The sequence below is a fragment of the Meriones unguiculatus genome, chromosome 10, assembly GCF_030254825.1.
Source record: "Meriones unguiculatus strain TT.TT164.6M chromosome 10, Bangor_MerUng_6.1, whole genome shotgun sequence".
In the NCBI taxonomy this organism is placed as follows: Eukaryota; Metazoa; Chordata; class Mammalia; order Rodentia; family Muridae; genus Meriones; species Meriones unguiculatus.
The window spans coordinates 73,048,274-73,065,607 of record NC_083358.1 but is presented as its reverse complement, the minus strand read 5'-3'; the positions used below and the strand labels follow the sequence as shown (position 1 = coordinate 73,065,607).

The window sequence follows — 17,334 nt, the reverse complement described above, 5'->3', positions numbered from 1 at the left end:
AGCTGCCTATTGACTACTTTTGAGCAGGGGGTAGTGGTAACTTGTGGTCCTGACGGGAAGCCTGTTTGCTTTCTGCATACGTCAGTGCCAGGACGGGAATCCCCACAGCTGACATACTGAGACCAGGCTGGTTCTCTGAGAAAGCTTACAGTCAGTCGGCTGGCTCAATGAAGGCTCAGCAACCTTTCCCTGCTCAGGGCCAATAGCACAGAGGATGGCTCCATTCTTAGATCAGCCCATAATTCTCCCATATCTCACCTTAGCAAATACCTCTTTTGAGAGTACCTGCTACTGTTCTATCATACGTACTAGCCTCTAACCATAACCCTAGCCAAAACTGCAGGCTGACTTAGTGACAACTTAACTGTCTTATCTCTGTATTTCATGCATCAGTAAGTACTTGTGCTCTCAGCCCTTGGGGACATGCCAGTCACTCAGTGGACAAAAAAGCTCTTCTAATGGGGCTTGCATTGAGAGGGAGGAGTGTACCTTAGATTCCGTGTTCTTCTGCTGTGGAGGTCTTGCCATCTCCATTTAAAATACGAACAAATGAATGCCATTGCTAGTTGTGAATCTGTTCTTCTGAGCTCTTCTGCCAAATGCATAGAATTTGGATTGACAATGCACCCAGTTGAAAATATAGATCTGGTGTTCCTCAAGTTTCTGGTGGCTATGAGCAGCAAAGTCTGCCTTCATAAGCCTGTTTGCATGTGTGTTGTGAAATAAAACCATGTGTAAAATACTCCCTGCAAAGCGAAAAGTACTTCACAAGGAAGCACTTTTTCTACATCTTACAGGAAGTGGTGGCTGAAACTGGAACAGCTGTCATGGAGCCATAATTTCAAATCTGCAAGTTGTAGAGTTTGTAGAGAAAAAAAAATGCTGTGAAGATCCATACAGATCTCAGATTACAGTGATGGGAAACTCTTGTTATGGAAGAAAAATGAGTCCGTTTTAGCTCAGTCTATTGTTTAGTTTTCTACCCAGAAACAGGCAAATGCAATCATCGTCAATCCAAAAGGTCTTCCCCCAGCCTGAGCTGTAGCGATGCGGTCACAGTTAACGCCATAATCTGTCCCCTCCAAAGCTGTTTTGTTCCTGAGCTTAGTGTGCCTCCAGGATTTGCCCCGCTGTGCTCAGCAGCGGCTAGCCTCCCAGAGGACAGATGTGCTCAGGGGTGCACAGCCGCTCCTGCTGCTGGCATCCAGAGGTTGTTTCCTTGTACATCCTGTGCCATGTCTGACTTGTTCCACCTCCTAGTGCTCCTGTCATAGCGCGGCTGTTACTCCAGTCAGCCGCTGGCAGAACATCCTGAACTTACTCTTCTCCGAGACTAGAATCCTAGGACCGTCCCCTACCCCCCAAGAAATAAATCCTAGCATACCCTAAACCTCTTCTGACCTTACTTGTTAGACTGGGGGCTCAACCCCAATACTTCAGCCTAGCAACACGTCCCTCAAAAGTCTTGCTTTTCTGTGTGGACTTTTAAATCCTTGACCAAGAATACCCAGTATTTTCACAGTTATTTATTTTTTTTCTGGAACTGACAGCTTTCCTGTCACTGCTATGTGTGAGAAAAAAAAATCTATGATTTTTTTTCGACTCTTCATCTGGATCTCTCCCAACACTGGCTATGTAGACTCCAGTAAGCTGCTGGCTGGGGGGAAAATATATATATTTCCCTCCCTCACCCTCTTTCCTTCCCCTCCCTCTTTCTCTTGGAAAACTCGATGACCCACCCTGAAGCATTTCCTACAGGGCACCATGGCATGAGTTCTCAGCAACACTTCATCTAACAAAGGAGTCTTTTACTGCCCAGAGACAAATTCTTATGTGTTTCAAGAAACAAAGCTTTACAAGAATGCAGAACTACTTTAGAACAACAGAGGCTAACCTATGAACCTCAGATATGGGACACTCTAAATTATCTTCCTCTTGGTATAAACTCACCCTCAGGAAAAAGCATACAAGAAAGTACAGTTTCCTGTTCACAAGCTTCTTCCATTCCTTTTCTCTCTATACTGTGCATGAGGTGAGTGTGTAAAGCGGACTGCAGCATATTCTTGACAGCCTTCTTTAATATATTTTGAAGCATCACAACATGCAAGCATATCTAAGACAACACGGTCAGTAGGTGGGTTCTCTAATGCTATCTGACAAACCATTGTTCCGGAGCATATTGGATTAAAACAACCATTTTGAATTCCAGTTATCGGTTGGTGTGCTCACTGGGCTCAGCTGAGTGGTTCTTTGACTTTATGTTCTCTGGGAATGCAGTTGTGGAAGGACATCACTGGACAGTGATTGTCAAGATGGCCCATTCACAAGTCTGATCCCTTGACAGAAATGTGGGCATGTGGCTTTGCTGGAATCCTGTGATGGCTGAGCCATTTCCTCTACTCCTCTCCATGTTTCCCCACAACATCTTTCCATCAAGGGAGACGGTCCTCTTAATTGGCATCATTACAAAAGTAGACATCGGTCTACATTCTTGGGCCTTAGCTCTGTTACTGACACAGTGTCATTTCCATTGCTTGAGTGAGTCAGGCTCAATGTGGGTCTAGGCTACTTGGCAGTGTGAAAGCTGAAAGCCGTGGTTCATTGAGAGCAGTCCTTGGGAAACCAGCTTCTGAAATTACCACTCACTCTGCCATAGAAGTGACATATGATAAGCTAAACCTCTTCTCTTAAAATAAAATGTATCATTGTGCATATGAATTAAAAAGATGCATAGCTATCTGGAGGCATAGTCCAAATCTTATTTGTTTTTAAAACATGACTAAAACTTTCAAAAAGAATTTGCATTATACTCAATTGTTACATAGAAGAAACCAAACTTTATAAATAGATGTGCACAATTAATATGGCTAGGATAATAGCAATTCAGCTACATCATGTGTATTAAGAATAAGCCCTGTATATTCTTTACACTTGATTTTATTAAACCCTCATAAAACTCATATGAGGTATGTGCTGCTGCCTTTAATTTCCAGATACGAAGCTGCACTTCAATGAGGTTTCATAACTTGCATAAGACCTAGCTAAGGGAAGAGACAGAATCCAATTCAACCTGATATTAAAAGACATTATTATCCCCTAAATTCTGTACCATCTTTATTTTATTTGCTTTCTGTCTAATAGAATACGTTCTATTTAAATGTAAACTAGAACCAAAGCTCATACATCCCTCTGTAGAAATTTTAAAACACCTTTCCTATCTAGATCCAGTATAGATTTTTAAATCTATTTTCTATTTTGGCACTGGAATCCAGATAGTACCCTCAAAGCTCTCAGATCTGTAAGCATATGCATCTATTTATAAACTTGGACATCATCCAAATGCCAAGGTTTTTTTTGAGTCCATTTCTCCTCCTCATTTGTTGAGGCATCTAGTGGAACTGGCACTACAGCTGTGAGCCACAAACTCTTGTTCTTGCTGTCTGAAGACACGGGGATGGGACACCTGTGCTTTTCATTTTGTGGTAACATGATTTTTAGAAACACCTCACCCAATCAATTTATGTTATGAAATCTAAGTGGTAGATGATTTAGGGGTGGGAACTGTCCTTGAGCTCTGACCTGATGTATGTACCATGATGGAGGATCCTGGAGGCTCCTGGCACTGTGTCTAAGTCACACTGGAATACTAATGAGCTTTACACGAATTTCCCACACTGTCCTGACATGGGGCCTTTACCCTTTTCTCATCAAGATTGGTTTTTTTTTTTGTTGTTGTTGTTGTTTGTTTTGTTTTGCATGCAGGCAATTGCAACCCTTCAGAATCAATCGAGTCCAATTCCAAATGCTACAATTCAAATCGAGTTTTCCTCAGCATTTGAGTTGAAATATTTTTCCTCTGTGATTCTGTATGAGTTTACTATGCAAAGCCATCGTCCCCAAACTTAAAAGACTGAGAGCAACTGTTTGCTGGGGTTGATGGTTGGGCTGGGTTTCATCAGGATGGCTTGGTCTCCCTGTGGGGCTGACAGACTTACCACACGTTTACAGCCAGTTGGGTCAGCAGTGTCTGGCAGCTGGCGGAGGAGAACTGCACTCAAAGGCCATTTCCACATTTCTAGGAATGGCTCGGTAGTTTGGACTTCTCTCTTTATGATCACAGAGTAGATTCATCATGCAGTTATGAAATATCACGTTGCTGCCTCCGTTTATTAGAGTCAAGGGCCAGCTCAGAAACCAAAGCTCTAGCCGATGCTTTTAAAATTATAGCCTTATTATCTCTTCCTTCTTTCATAAGATTCCTTGCACTCTGCCCAAAGTTTTGCTATAAGTCTCAGCATCTGCTCTGATACTCTACAGGGTAGAGCCTTTCAGAGGCCCTCTGTGGTAGGCTCCTGTCCTGTTCCCTGTTTTCTCCCTCTTCTGATGTCCATCCTCTTTGCCTTTCTGAATGGGGATTGAGCATCTTAGCCAGGGTCATCCTTCCTGATTAGCTTCCTTAGGTGTACAGATTTTAGTATGTTTATCCTATATAATATGTCTAATATCTACTGATGAGTAAGTATATACCCTGTGTGTCTTTCTGCTTCTGGGATAGCTCACTCAGGATGATCTTCTCCAGTTCCCACCATTTGCCTGCAAATTTTCATGATTTCCTTATTTTTTTATTGCTGAGTAATATTCCATTGTGTAGATGTACCACAATTTCTGTTTCCATTCCTAGACTGAGGGGCTTCTGGGGTGTTTCCAGCTTCTGGCTATTACAAATAAAGCTGCTACAAACATGGTTGAGCAAATGTCCTGGAGAGGACAGGAACTCCACAAGGAGAGCAACAGAACCAAAAAATCTGGGCACAGTGGTCTTTTCTGAGACTGATACTCCAACAAAAGACTATTCATGGAGATAACCTAGAACCCCTGCACGGATGTAGCTCATGGCAGTTCAGTGTCCAAGTGGGTTCCATAGTAATGGGAAAAGGGACTGTCTCTAACATGAACTGATTGGCCTGATCTTTGATCACCTCCTGAGTGGGGAGCAGCCTTACCAGGCCACAGAGGAAGACAATGCAGCCACTCCTGATGAAACCTGATAGACTAGGATCAGAATGAAGGGGAAGAGGACCTCCCACATCAGTGAATTTGGGGAGGTACATGAGTGGAGAAGGGGGAGGGAGGGTGGATTTGGGAGGGGAGGAGGGAAGGAACTACGGGGGGGGGGGGATACAAAGTGAATAAACTGTAATTAATAAAAAGAAAAAAAGAAAATAAAATTATGGCCTTTAGGGGCTGCAGAGATGGCTCAGAGGTTGAGAGCACTGTCTGCTCTTCCAGAGGTCATGAGTTCAATTCCCAGCAACCACATGGTGGCTCACAACTACTTATAATGAGATCTGGTGCCTTCTTCTGGCATGTAGGTCTACATGCAGACAGAACACTGTATACACATACATAATAAATAAATAAATCTTTAAAAAATATAGCCTTTATTGTCTTAATTTTCTAAAACTGTTTTTATAATCAATCTTTCCCAGTTATAATTCATGACTAGTAAATTAAGAAAGTATAAGCATCTTTAGTTGAATGTTCTCTGAGAAGTATAAGTTGTTTCTAACTTTGAAACTTGAACTGATTTTATACTCATAAAGGAAAATAGAGGCAACACAAGTTTCAAGCATTTTGCACACCACACAGCTTTACTATGTTAATATAGCAAATACCTACACCATAACTGTCAGTAAAACGAAGAAGACCTGTTTCTATAACCAAATGTTCCTTATTATTATTTTTTTTGGTATGTTAAATGCTTTTTTCTATATACTTTGGCGGCAAAATAGCACAGATATGTTTGATGTTGTATTGGTCATAATGCACAAGGTTTGTGATATGAGGCTGATATTTCCAGCTGTTATTGACCTTGATCAGTTGGTTAAACTAGGTTTCGTACTATAAGGTTACCAAGTTTTCTTTTGATATCTGACATTGCTTGTGGATAATGTTTGAGACTTTGAAATCTGTGTTCTCTAACTTTCATCTAGTATATTTCATCTAGTATTTATTAGTAGATTCTATATGAAACAATTATTATGATGATTGCCTACCAGTGAATTTTTTTATTTTCATCTACATCTGTCTTATAAAGTAAAATCTACTGGAGAACTTTTTTTAAAATTAATTAACTCTACATTCCCATTGCAGGTTCCCTGCCCTTTTCTTCCAATCCCTCCCTCTCCCTTCCCCTCCACCCTACCCTCTTGTTCTCCCTTTTCCACAAAAAAGAAGAGGTCTCCCATGGATATCAACCCCCCTTGGCATATCAAGCTGCAGTAGGAGGACTAGGAGCAACTTCTGCTATTGTGGCAAGTCAAGGCAGCCCAGTTAGGGGAAAGGGATCCAAAGGCCGGCAACAGAGTCAAAGAGCCCCTGCTCTTGCTGTTAGGAGACCCACACGAAGACTGAGCTGTACAACTGTTGCATACATGCAGAGGGCCTGTTCCATCCTATTTATGCTCTGTGTTTTGCGGTTCAGTCTCTGTGAGCCCGTATGGGCTCAGGGTACTTGATTCCACAGGTTTTCTTGTGGTGTCCTTGACTTCTGGAGAGCTGTTCTTAGTCCCATTTATACCAATATGTTTGTGGCTATTCATTTTGCCATACTAGTTATAACTCAGTACTAGCTTCGTGTTTGTATGCATTAATGAATTAATTAATTAAGTGTGTTTGTGTGTGTCTAGTGTGTGCACGTTTAGAAGCGTATATGTAGATGTGTGAGCCTGGCCGTGTGCAGGTGGAGGTGAGAGGAGGACATTGGTGTCCTCTCTTCGCTCTGCCTTATTCTTCTGAGATAGAGCCTTTCACTGAGTCTGCTACTGCCTACTTTTCAGCCAGCAAGCCTCAGCAACCCTGTCTCTGCTGCTCAGCACACAGCTCTAGCGTGTGCCCAGCTTTTTACCTGGGAACTGCGGATTCCCAGCTCTGTCCCCCATGCTTACACTTGTGCTGCTAGTGTGCGTGCCTAGGGAGCCATCTCAGACCAAGCTTGTCAAGTTTGTGAGCCATGTTTTAAAATAACCCATAAATACAACAATAAGCCCAAAAGATTCAGATAAACGGAAGACATTAAAATTCTGATTATACATATCAGTATTGAAAAGGTATATTTATCTGAGCTGAGACACTTTCAGAATTCCTGTCATTTTGCTTTTTCTTGGATCCTTTCTTTTTATGAGTAAGAAAAGTTACCAATTTATTTCTATTTATGATTCTTAATATTTTTTAAAATGTAACTGTAAAATCCTACAAAATATAATTTTATCATGTTAAAGAAGAGTATCAAGCCAAGCATGGTGGTCCCTGACCATGCTCCCAGCACTCAGGAGTTGAGGCAGGAGGATCATGACTTCCAGGGCAGCCTGGGTTATAGAGTGAGACACAGTCTCAAAAAAATGAAATGAGATGAAATAAAATAAAATAAGTTAGAAGTGCTCCACCAAAAGCTTCTTTCCACAAGCCAAACACATGAAAGTTCAATTTGGGAATTTCAAAAATATTGTATATAACATGAGCTCTTATTGCTTAATGTTTGAGCTTATTCTTTGTTTGGTAAGGAGAAGTTCCAATGTCTTCTTGTTTATAATCTGTTGTCTATGATTGCAACCTATAAACATAAAAATCTGAAGTTAATGGTTGTTTGCTAAATAGCTTAACTAGAACCCTCTTGTGCTCCTGAAGACACTGTAATGCTATCCAATAGGCCTCTCCACAGCCCTGTGGGTACATTGGCATTTCTAAATTCTGAGTAGTGAGCACTAACAAAGAAGGTGTTGACTGCCGTGGGTAAGATAATTTGATAGTTCAACAGCAAATTTATCTTAACTGTCTCTTGTCGCATGCATGCCATTTTTATGTATAGAAAAGTCTGTGTATGTCTTGACCAGTTTTTACAGGTATAAAATACCAGCTTCAGTCCCCAAATATACCACAATTGATTTCATTTTAGTAAAGCATTGTTTTTCTGTGATCCTTTGCTTTACCTATGTGTATTCATATTGTCACACGCATTCACAGTATCATACTTTTGAAGATTATTATGTTAGTGTACGTGTGTGTGTGCACATGGGTGTAGGTTCCCACAGAGGCCATAATAGTGTGCTGGGCTCCCTAAAGTTGAAGTTACAGTGGTTGTGAGCCCCTGAACAGGTGTGGAACTTAAGTCAGCTGCAAGAGCAATATGTGTTCTTAACCACTAAGCCATCCCTTCAGACCCTACAATACTGAATTTTTAATTCTTGGGGACAGTAACATTTACAATGAGATCAGACAATCCATTTTGAATAATATATGCCCCCAAATTAGTTTCCAGTCCTGCAATTTTGATATAAAAATTGAACCATTATTAAAGTGAACTGGCATTCCATTTGCTTTGTCAACTGACAGATACAAGCATCATTTTATGACCAAACCTCTGTTAACGGTGTCATCTCATTAATAGCCATTGCTTTTCTGTTCTATAGATTAAGGGCACCTTGTAAATAAGGTTGAGTGAAATTAATGGAGGCCAACTGTCATCTGATGCAGGCGAAAAATCCTGCTGTGTGGAGTGGCTCATAAACACCCTGGAAGCAGCTATGTGTGTCTGTGTCCCATCACCTGTTTTAAGCAATCTTTTCAAAACAATGACTAATGTTTTCCGACATGAATGTTGCTGCTTCTTCAGCAGATGTCTGTCTCCTTGTTGGTTTGGGGTCGGTGATGGCAACACTAAGGTCCCTATCATATGTAATAAGAACTCTGATTTTCATATCTTCCCCATCAACTTTCTTGAGAAGTGGAAAACCAATACTTAGATTATATGAGTGCACTTTATTTCTGAAGGGCTTATGGCAAAACAGAGCAATCATAGCCGAGTGCCAACAGGGGAGGTGGATATAGAGCCATAGCAAGCGGCCTGCCTCCTGCTGCAGGAACCTGCAGAAGACCCCAAGCGAAGCTGCCTGCCTCGTTTGCCCACCCACATTGTTCTTACATCTAATATGCAAGTCCCTCAACATCCACCAGGTCCACTGACTGACATCCTGGTGGCCTCATGCTTCTCATAGGTCACAGTGTGTGCCACTCAGCATAGGCCAGGACACAACTAACGGCTGTGCCCAGTGATGATGGAGGGGCCGGCAGCATCAAATGTCCCTCCCAGGGGCCACCAGAACAGCGAAGGGCCACTTGCAGCTGCTCCCCGTGTCCTCAGTGTTTCAGCCAGTGCCCTGCATGTGGCCTTCCAAAGTGCTAGGGAGAGAAATAGGCTGCCCGTCAGTGTACTGGCTGCTACTGCTTGACTCAGTTAAGGGCCAGGCCTCTCCCAGCTTAACATGAAAGAGATGGCATTGGAGATTGAATTACCATGAATTTCAATTTTGTTTTCAGTATCGTCTGTCCTTATTCTGTACCACCAGATGCATTCCCCACTCCTCCTCTACATGCTCCTTCACACCAGCTTAATCACTTACCATTTTCTAAACGCACCTGCTGTTCTCTGCTAACACTAAATGGAAAGAACATTCCAAAGAATGTTCCTTTGCTCAACCTAGGTCATACTTGCCCAACGTGGATGGCACTTATCAAAATATTAGTAATGTCTTCAGACCTTCACAATATCTTGTGGTCCTTCCTTGATCCCTATCCAAAATGTTCTCATTGATGGTTTGCAGTAGCATGAAAGCACTCTGATGTTGTATCAACACACATTTTACAGTGAGCTCTGGCAGGTCAGAGATGATCTTTCTATGCACTCTGCCCAACAGTGACACATAGCATCTTCCTCATTAAGCATGCGGCTAGTCATAACTCTCCATGGGATATATGGATAATGGCTAGCAGTGCTGCTAAAGTGAAGACGCGTTCACCCTTATGAAGAAAGAAAACACCATCACAGTTTATTGCGGGTGTTGACTCACAGGAAAGATGCAACTTAAGCCCGACCGGATCCTTTCATTCACCTTTCCATAAGATTAGCTTGCTGTCTAAATTTTCGACCTGCCGTGGATAGTAAATAAGTACAATTTTGTTCCTTTCTGTAGCTCTAATGTCCACTAAAAGAGAGAGGATTCAAGAAAGATAGAAAGTGCGTGTGTGTGCGTGTGTGTGTGCCTGTGTGTGTGTGCGTGTGTGTGTGCGTGGGTGGGAGTGTCTACAGAGATGTTCCATAAAGATTAACAGCAATGGCCACTGGCGGGAGACACAGTGGGCTTGGAGGAGTATATGCACAACCTTTCATCCTCACCCTATAGCTCCTCAGTTGTTACAATATTTTTGGAACATGTGGTAAACATATGTAATTGCAAAGGTGTCACTTTTTAAATAATTCTTAGACTACACAGCACTACCTGTCGTTATAGAAACCTCCTTCCAGGAGTTATGTGCAATGCTCAAGGCATGAAGACAATAGAATTCAGGCAGAATAATCTTCATATCGTAGTCTCTGTAGTCATTAAAAAAAAAAAACCCTTGACAGAGTAAAAAATAGATACATATATAGACACACGGCTATGTAAGAGTAGAGTGGGAAACACGGACAATACAGATGTCTTAGTTCTTCAGAGATCAGAGACTTCTCATTCAAAATATTGACAATTTAAAAATCAGTCAATCCATAGATTTAAGACAAAAAAAAAAATCCAGTGACCAAAATCAGAATAGCTACTAAAATATTTAATTCTTTAAGGACCAAGGAAGAACTGGCCATAAAACCAAATGAAAGACCATCTGGAAAGCAGAGAAAAAGAAAATTCTGTCTGTGCTCCATGCTACTGAGGGACCTCAGCAAATGGCGATTAACCCATTTGGAGATAAGTGTAGGGTTTGTGTAATTACAATGAGTTTGGAGATGGAATCAGCATTTATATATCTCCTGGGAAGCTTTGTGAGTCAGGAACATAAAACCAAAGTACCAGGGGGTGATTAAAACGCCATTTCCTGTTGTATGGTAGAACTCGGAAGAGAATAAACATACCGATTACTTGCATGGCCGGTTCCACGTCTGTTGTGGCCTCTTCCAACAAGGACAGTAGCTTGGCTGATATCTGATGCACAGATTCAATGTTGGTAAACAGGGCCTCCACGTCCAGCCGGTCAATCTGAAAAGGCGGAAACAGGGAGCACCAGCTGACGAGAAGACAACCACTGTGTGCACTGTGCTCCCTCCTGCTAAACAGTGAGGACTTTGCCTGGGGCCCATGCCATCCCCCCCAACCCACTCTGTGAACATGCTCATCTAGGATTTCTAACTGTAAATGTGTTACACAAATGTATTGGTTTTCATCATGGACATGGCGATGGGTGTTACAGCTCTGTCTTAAACAACAACAAAAACGTTTGACTTAAGTGTATCTCTCAATTCAAACTGCAATGAGAAGATTTGGTCCTAATGGTATTTTTATGAACTGCCTTCTATGCAGACATGTACCACTAAATTTAGAATATTTTGCTGTTGGGCTGAAGAGATGGCTCAGTGGTTAAGAACACCTGCTGTTCTTCCAAAAGACCTGAGTTCAAATCCAAGCGCCCACATTAGACTGCTCATAACTGCCTGTAACTCCAGCTCCAGGGGACCTATTTCCTTCTTCTGGCCTCTGTGGGTACCTGAATAGTGCGTTCTAACATACACATTACACAGAAAATTAAAAATAGAATACTGTTCTGCTTTCACGGCACAAATCAGGCCATATCATTTTTTTCAAATAACTATTTTAAAGCTGTTTTAAACAACAGATGTTCTAAAAGTGATGGCAAATAAATGTGCTGGGCAACTTCTTGGTTTTTCTGTAAATTTAATATTCTGATTGAGGATTTGTTGTATGTTATCATTTCAGGCATATTCTCAAAAACCAGTGTGATCATTCTTGTACACTACATACATTTCACATAAAATATTATTTATTCATCTTTCATCAACTATTTCCCGAGTACCTTCTAGGCCCTCTGAAATGCAACAGAAGAGAGATGGTTGGGAGTGATTAGTAGAGAAAGTGATAGCCAACTCTCTGAGTGGTGGGGAGAAGTGCACTCTGATTTGGTCTTAGTTTTAAAACATATTTAATCTTTTATAATCAAACTATGTTTATTCAGGGTACAGCTACATTGATGTAGGACCTGCCGAGTCTAGTATACAACAGAAAACAACACTTGGTGTCATCTATCCATGATTTATTGTGACTGAGGCAAAGGATGGGTAGCCAGGTGATCAGTGAGCTTGCCTTGGAGGAGCTCCAAAGGTAACCAGCAGAGTTGTTGAAGAGGTCGTCAAAATCAGACAACAGCAACACCTACTTCCAGGTCAGGGAAGAGGGCCAATAAGTAAAGGAAGGTCTGTAACAATGGACTTGGGCAAGAGCTATGCCTGGGCCCCAGGTGATGGCTCAGTGGACAAAGCACCTGTTCTGTAAGCCTGCTGACCTGTGTTTTCACCAACCAGCTTAAAGAGCAACGGGTGATAATATGTGCTTGTCATTCCAGCTCCAATGTGGCAAAGACAGGAGAACCCCTGGGGCTCAGTGACCAGCCAGTCTAACTTGATAGGATCCATGAGCTCCAGGTTGGACTTCAGCAGTGGTTCTCAACCTTCCTAATGCTGTGACCCTTTAGTACAGTTCATCATGTTGCAGTGACCCCCAACCACAAAATTATTTTTGTTGCTACTTCATAACTCTAATTTTGCCACTGTTATGAATCATAATAGAAATATCTATTTTCTGGTGGTTTGAGGTAGCCCTCATGAAAGGGTCTTTGGACCCCTAAAAGGTGTCGTAACCAACACTCTGAGAACAGCTGTGCTATAGAGTTTGTCTCAAAAAAAAAAAAATAGCCATCAAGGAAGACATCTACCTCCACCTTCTACCACTGACTTCCATTCACACTCGCACAGTATGCAACACACACACACACACACACTCACATGCACACACACACACACAGAGGATGGGGAAAGAAGATGGAGGGAGGGAGGGAGGAAGAGAGGCAGGGAGAGATGGAAAGAGAGTGCTGATGAGATGCTTCAGGTGAAGGCTGAAAGTTTTGTCATCAAATTCTATTAGAGCGGGGAGGAAGAAAGCAGTGTGTTGGTCTTCATGCTGGTCCTTTTGGAGCTCAGTAGTATGTTCTCTGTGTTGTACACGTGTGTTACTTTGGTAAGCATGTTCTCTCTCTGAAGTTGGAAGAGTGGCTTCACACTGCACCTTTGTCGGACACCATGACCGTGCCCCGTTATTGCTTATGCTTGCATAGCACGTTTCTTCCAACCAGCCCTGGAAAATCCCTCATTTTTATGTCATGAGCACTCTCCTCAAGAGTCACTTGTCCTCAAATTCAGTTTCTGATTTCCTTCTAAAATTAGAGAACTTTTCTCTAACTATTTTTGTTTTGTTTCGAGACAGGGTCTTTTTATATATAGCCTTAGCTGTCCTAGAACTCACTCTGTAGACCAGGGTGTCCTTGAACTCACAGAGATCTTGCCGCTGCCTCCTGAGTGTTGGGATTAAAGATGTGCCACAACACCCTGCTTTTCCAACTACTTTCGTGTATTCTGAGTTTATTAGGACTGGGGGTGCCGTTAAGTGATGAAGTGCTAACATCTGTGTGCGTGAAGCCCTGGATTTGGTTCCTGGCACTGAAAAAAATATTGCAGAAATTATCCGCACCTCTTCACTGATAACTACTTGCAATTGCAATCAATACTGACTTATACATGTTTTATTTATTTATTTTTAACCCAGGGTCTCCAAGAAGCATTCACTCAGGAGGAAAGGGTTTCTGTGGCTCTTTCACATGGAATCTAGGAACAGCTGTGGCTTCTGTTTTCTATGTTATGAAGTATCTCTGATGTTATCCAAACCATGTGAAAGCACATAACAGCTACTGATCTTCTTAGTTAACATGTATGAAATTGTTATTTAGTAAATTATTATCAACCAGCCAAAACCATATTGACCTATTACAGTCATTGAGGTCTGACACTTTAATTTCCTCATTTACCTGCTTTGTAACATAGTGTTTAGATGGAATTCACATGCTGTGCACATGCTATTTTATTGTGCTGTGCAGTCTTGTGCTTGGTAGTTTGAAGTGCTTTTATTTTACTTTTTCTTTCATCTACCCCTCCATCTTCTCTCTGAAGTGAGAGCCATCTTCAGAGTAAAACAAGGTGCATATGTGAAGTTGTACATGGAGATTAAGACAGCTCCAGCCCTGCTCCCTTGTAGTCCTACACCCCCGTGAAGACGAGCAAATGCCACTCATGAGTACGTCACCATCTCTGAACTTCTTCAGTTCTGTTGACTTTTCACCAAGTTGTCACTTCTACCTTTATTTGCCAAGGTCACTATCCTGTATATCTAATTTAGATTATAAATCCATTAGCAAAAGTCTAATACTGCATTCTATCTATAATCTTAGCTCAGTGCAACAAATTTGGAACAACAGAAACTTGGTTTTTAATTCCATTTCTTCCTGAAGGACAGAAAGGATTAAAACATCAATTGGCCTGGTTTCAATCCTATCATCACGGGCCCTTGGGGAGTCTGTGAATCATAAAATGAATTCACATCCAGGCATGGCTGTGCCAAGGAACAAACAAACATCTGGTCCAAATCGGCTTTTAAAAGTGATAGATGGTTTTATGATTACGGTTATAAATTCATGGAAACATCCACATATATTTATTAATCATTTGCTCAAAACAGGCAATATTCTAAGAGCTTAAAAATCAAACTCTACCTTACATGGATTAAATTTTACTTTTGAAAAAGTTTAAGTAACTGCTATTCTAAGACAAAATCAATAAATAATAATTCAGATTTACGAAACATAAAAATTAAAGGTCATTGTTTATGCTGACAATTTAATGTGTTGTTTTGCAGGCGTGTTCACGATGGGATACACTTCAAATAGAATGTCCCCACCACAGTCAAACCATTACTAGGCTTTAAAACCAGGCAGTATGATGACTCTATTTGCTCTGTTTTGTCCAAGGACACTTTGGCTACTACACTCTGTGGTATTTTATAGTTTCATAAAAGCTTTAGCGTTTTTTTTTTTTTTTTTCTTTTTACTTCTGAGAGTATTTGAGTTTTGCTAAATATTGCTTTGTGTTCCATGGACATTTTAAGGATGGTATTTTTCTATCCATCCCAGAAATACTTTCTGTCTTTCCATCTATCTCTGTTAGCCTTCAGGTTCTTATTACTATGTTAGACTTTTCAGTGATTTTTAGATATATCCTTAAATCTTAGTGAGCATTACCGGTGTAGCACAGACACAGAACTAGACTCATATTCTAATGAGACAGAAGCCCAGAAACAGGCCTCACGCTTACGGGCAACTGATTTCAACAAACAATGGAAAAGGAACAATCTCCTCACTAATGGGCTAAGAAAACTGACTCATCGCTTTGCAAACATCAACTCAAAATAGATCAAAGGCTCAAAAGTAGAACCACCTTAGTTAAAAATGGACAAAAGACTAGACACTTCTCCAAAGGGAAAAAAAAAATCTAGCATCCCAGAGGTATTTCTAAAAATGTTCAACATAACAAATCATTGCAAAAAGGCAGAAAAAAAATCCCTATGGCCTATCAGTTATCTATGTTAGGATAGGTATTGTTGGAAGAGTAAAAGTCACCAGCATTGGTGAAGATGTGGAGGGAAGGAAACCCTATACACTGTTGGGGGTGCAAATTAATTTATCCACTATGGAGAACTGTACGGGGGTGTCATACGATCGAGGACCTCACTTCTAAATTCTATCCAAGGGGACTGAAAACAGAATGCCACACGAAGCGCTGCAATGTCATGTTCTCCATATCACCCACAGTAACTAAGAAATGCAAACAACCTACTTGTCTATCTGATGGAAAAATGGAGAAGAAATTATGGGATGTATTTGCCTGGTGGTATATTACTAGGCCTTAAGACAGGTAATGAAGTCTGCCATTTGTGACAATGTGGATGAACGTGGACATTATGTTAACTGAAACAAATTAGTCACAGCACAAATGCCGCATGGTTTACTTAGAAAGTGTAACAATGTCGAACCTAAGAGTATAGAGAGGGGGTGGTTAGCCTTCAGGAGTTACTTGTCATAAAGTTTTACTTAGAAGGAGCAAGTTCAAGAGATCCATTGTTTGTCATATATATCATGATATACACCTAAAATGGCTGAAAGCACGCACTTTCAGTGTTCTTTTTTTTTTCAAAGTTACAAAATGTATATATTTTTTATTTATTTATTTTTTATTTTTTTTATCAGTTACATTTTATTAACTCTGTATCCCAGCCGTGTCCCAATCCCTCATTCCCTCCCAGTCCCTCCCTCCCTCCCTCATCTCCACCGTGCCCCTTTCCAAGTCCACGGATTAGGAAGGACCTCCTCCCCATTCATCTGATCCTGTTTTATCAGGTATCTTCAGGACTGGCTGCAAAGCCCTCCTCTGTGGCCTAACAGGACTGCTCCTCCCTTGGGGGTGGGGAGGTCAAAGAGCCAGTCATTGAGTTCCTGTTAGAAATAGTCCCTGTTCCCCTCACTTTGGGAAACCAATTGGTTACTGAGCTACCACAGGCTACATCTGAGTGGAGGTTCTAGGCACAGGGTCTTTTCTGAGACTGACATTCAACCAAGGACCATGTATGGATATAACCTAGAACCTCCACTTTCAGTGTTCTTATCACACACAAAAGATACGTTGTTGAGGTAATGTAGCCATTTCACAGTGTAAGCATATATGAAGATATCATGTTTCTAACCATAAATTTAGATTGTTTTTCAATTTAAAAGTAAAAATTTAAAATACTGAACTTGTGCTTATATGTATGATCCATCATATACACATACACATACACATACAGACATATATACAGAATTACTTTGTACCTCACAGAAACCTGAGGATTCATTCCTTGATTCTTCTGCATTTACATCATGGTCTATGCTTTCTCATTTACTCAAAAACTGCTTTGTCGTAACATAACATAACATGCTATCCATTTAAGTCAAATCTGGTAAGGATTATATTTGTCTAGGTGTTTTGTCTATCTCTCCGGATTTTCTTTTGCATTTACCGAGAGCAGCAAGAACCATAGACCCTGAACTCTATCTGGATCTGTTGGAATTCTTCGATTAACCCCTTCTTTTGCTGTGGTGGGTGTGTTAGCCAGTTGATCAGGGTATCATTAGGCATGCGTGCTACAGTCTGAATGTTTACAATTTCCCCCTGCCCAATTCATATGTTGAAATCATGCATTCGAAGTAATTGGATTCAGAGGTGGTCTGCAGCAGTTTGAATGAGAAACACTCAGGAATTTGAACACTTGGTCTCCAATTGGTGATGCTGTTGGG

At 41.1% G+C, this 17,334-nt stretch overlaps 1 protein-coding gene across 1 annotated transcript in view; it reads right to left on the bottom strand.

The window, feature by feature from the left end:
• Positions 1-17,334, bottom strand: part of Arhgef38 (Rho guanine nucleotide exchange factor 38) — a 125,757-nt gene that overhangs the window by 51,643 nt on the left and 56,780 nt on the right. The window contains exon 3 of the mRNA XM_021650042.2: positions 10,961-11,084. Within this exon, the coding sequence (XP_021505717.1) occupies positions 10,961-11,084 (124 nt within the window). The remainder of the gene's footprint in view (positions 1-10,960; positions 11,085-17,334) is intronic.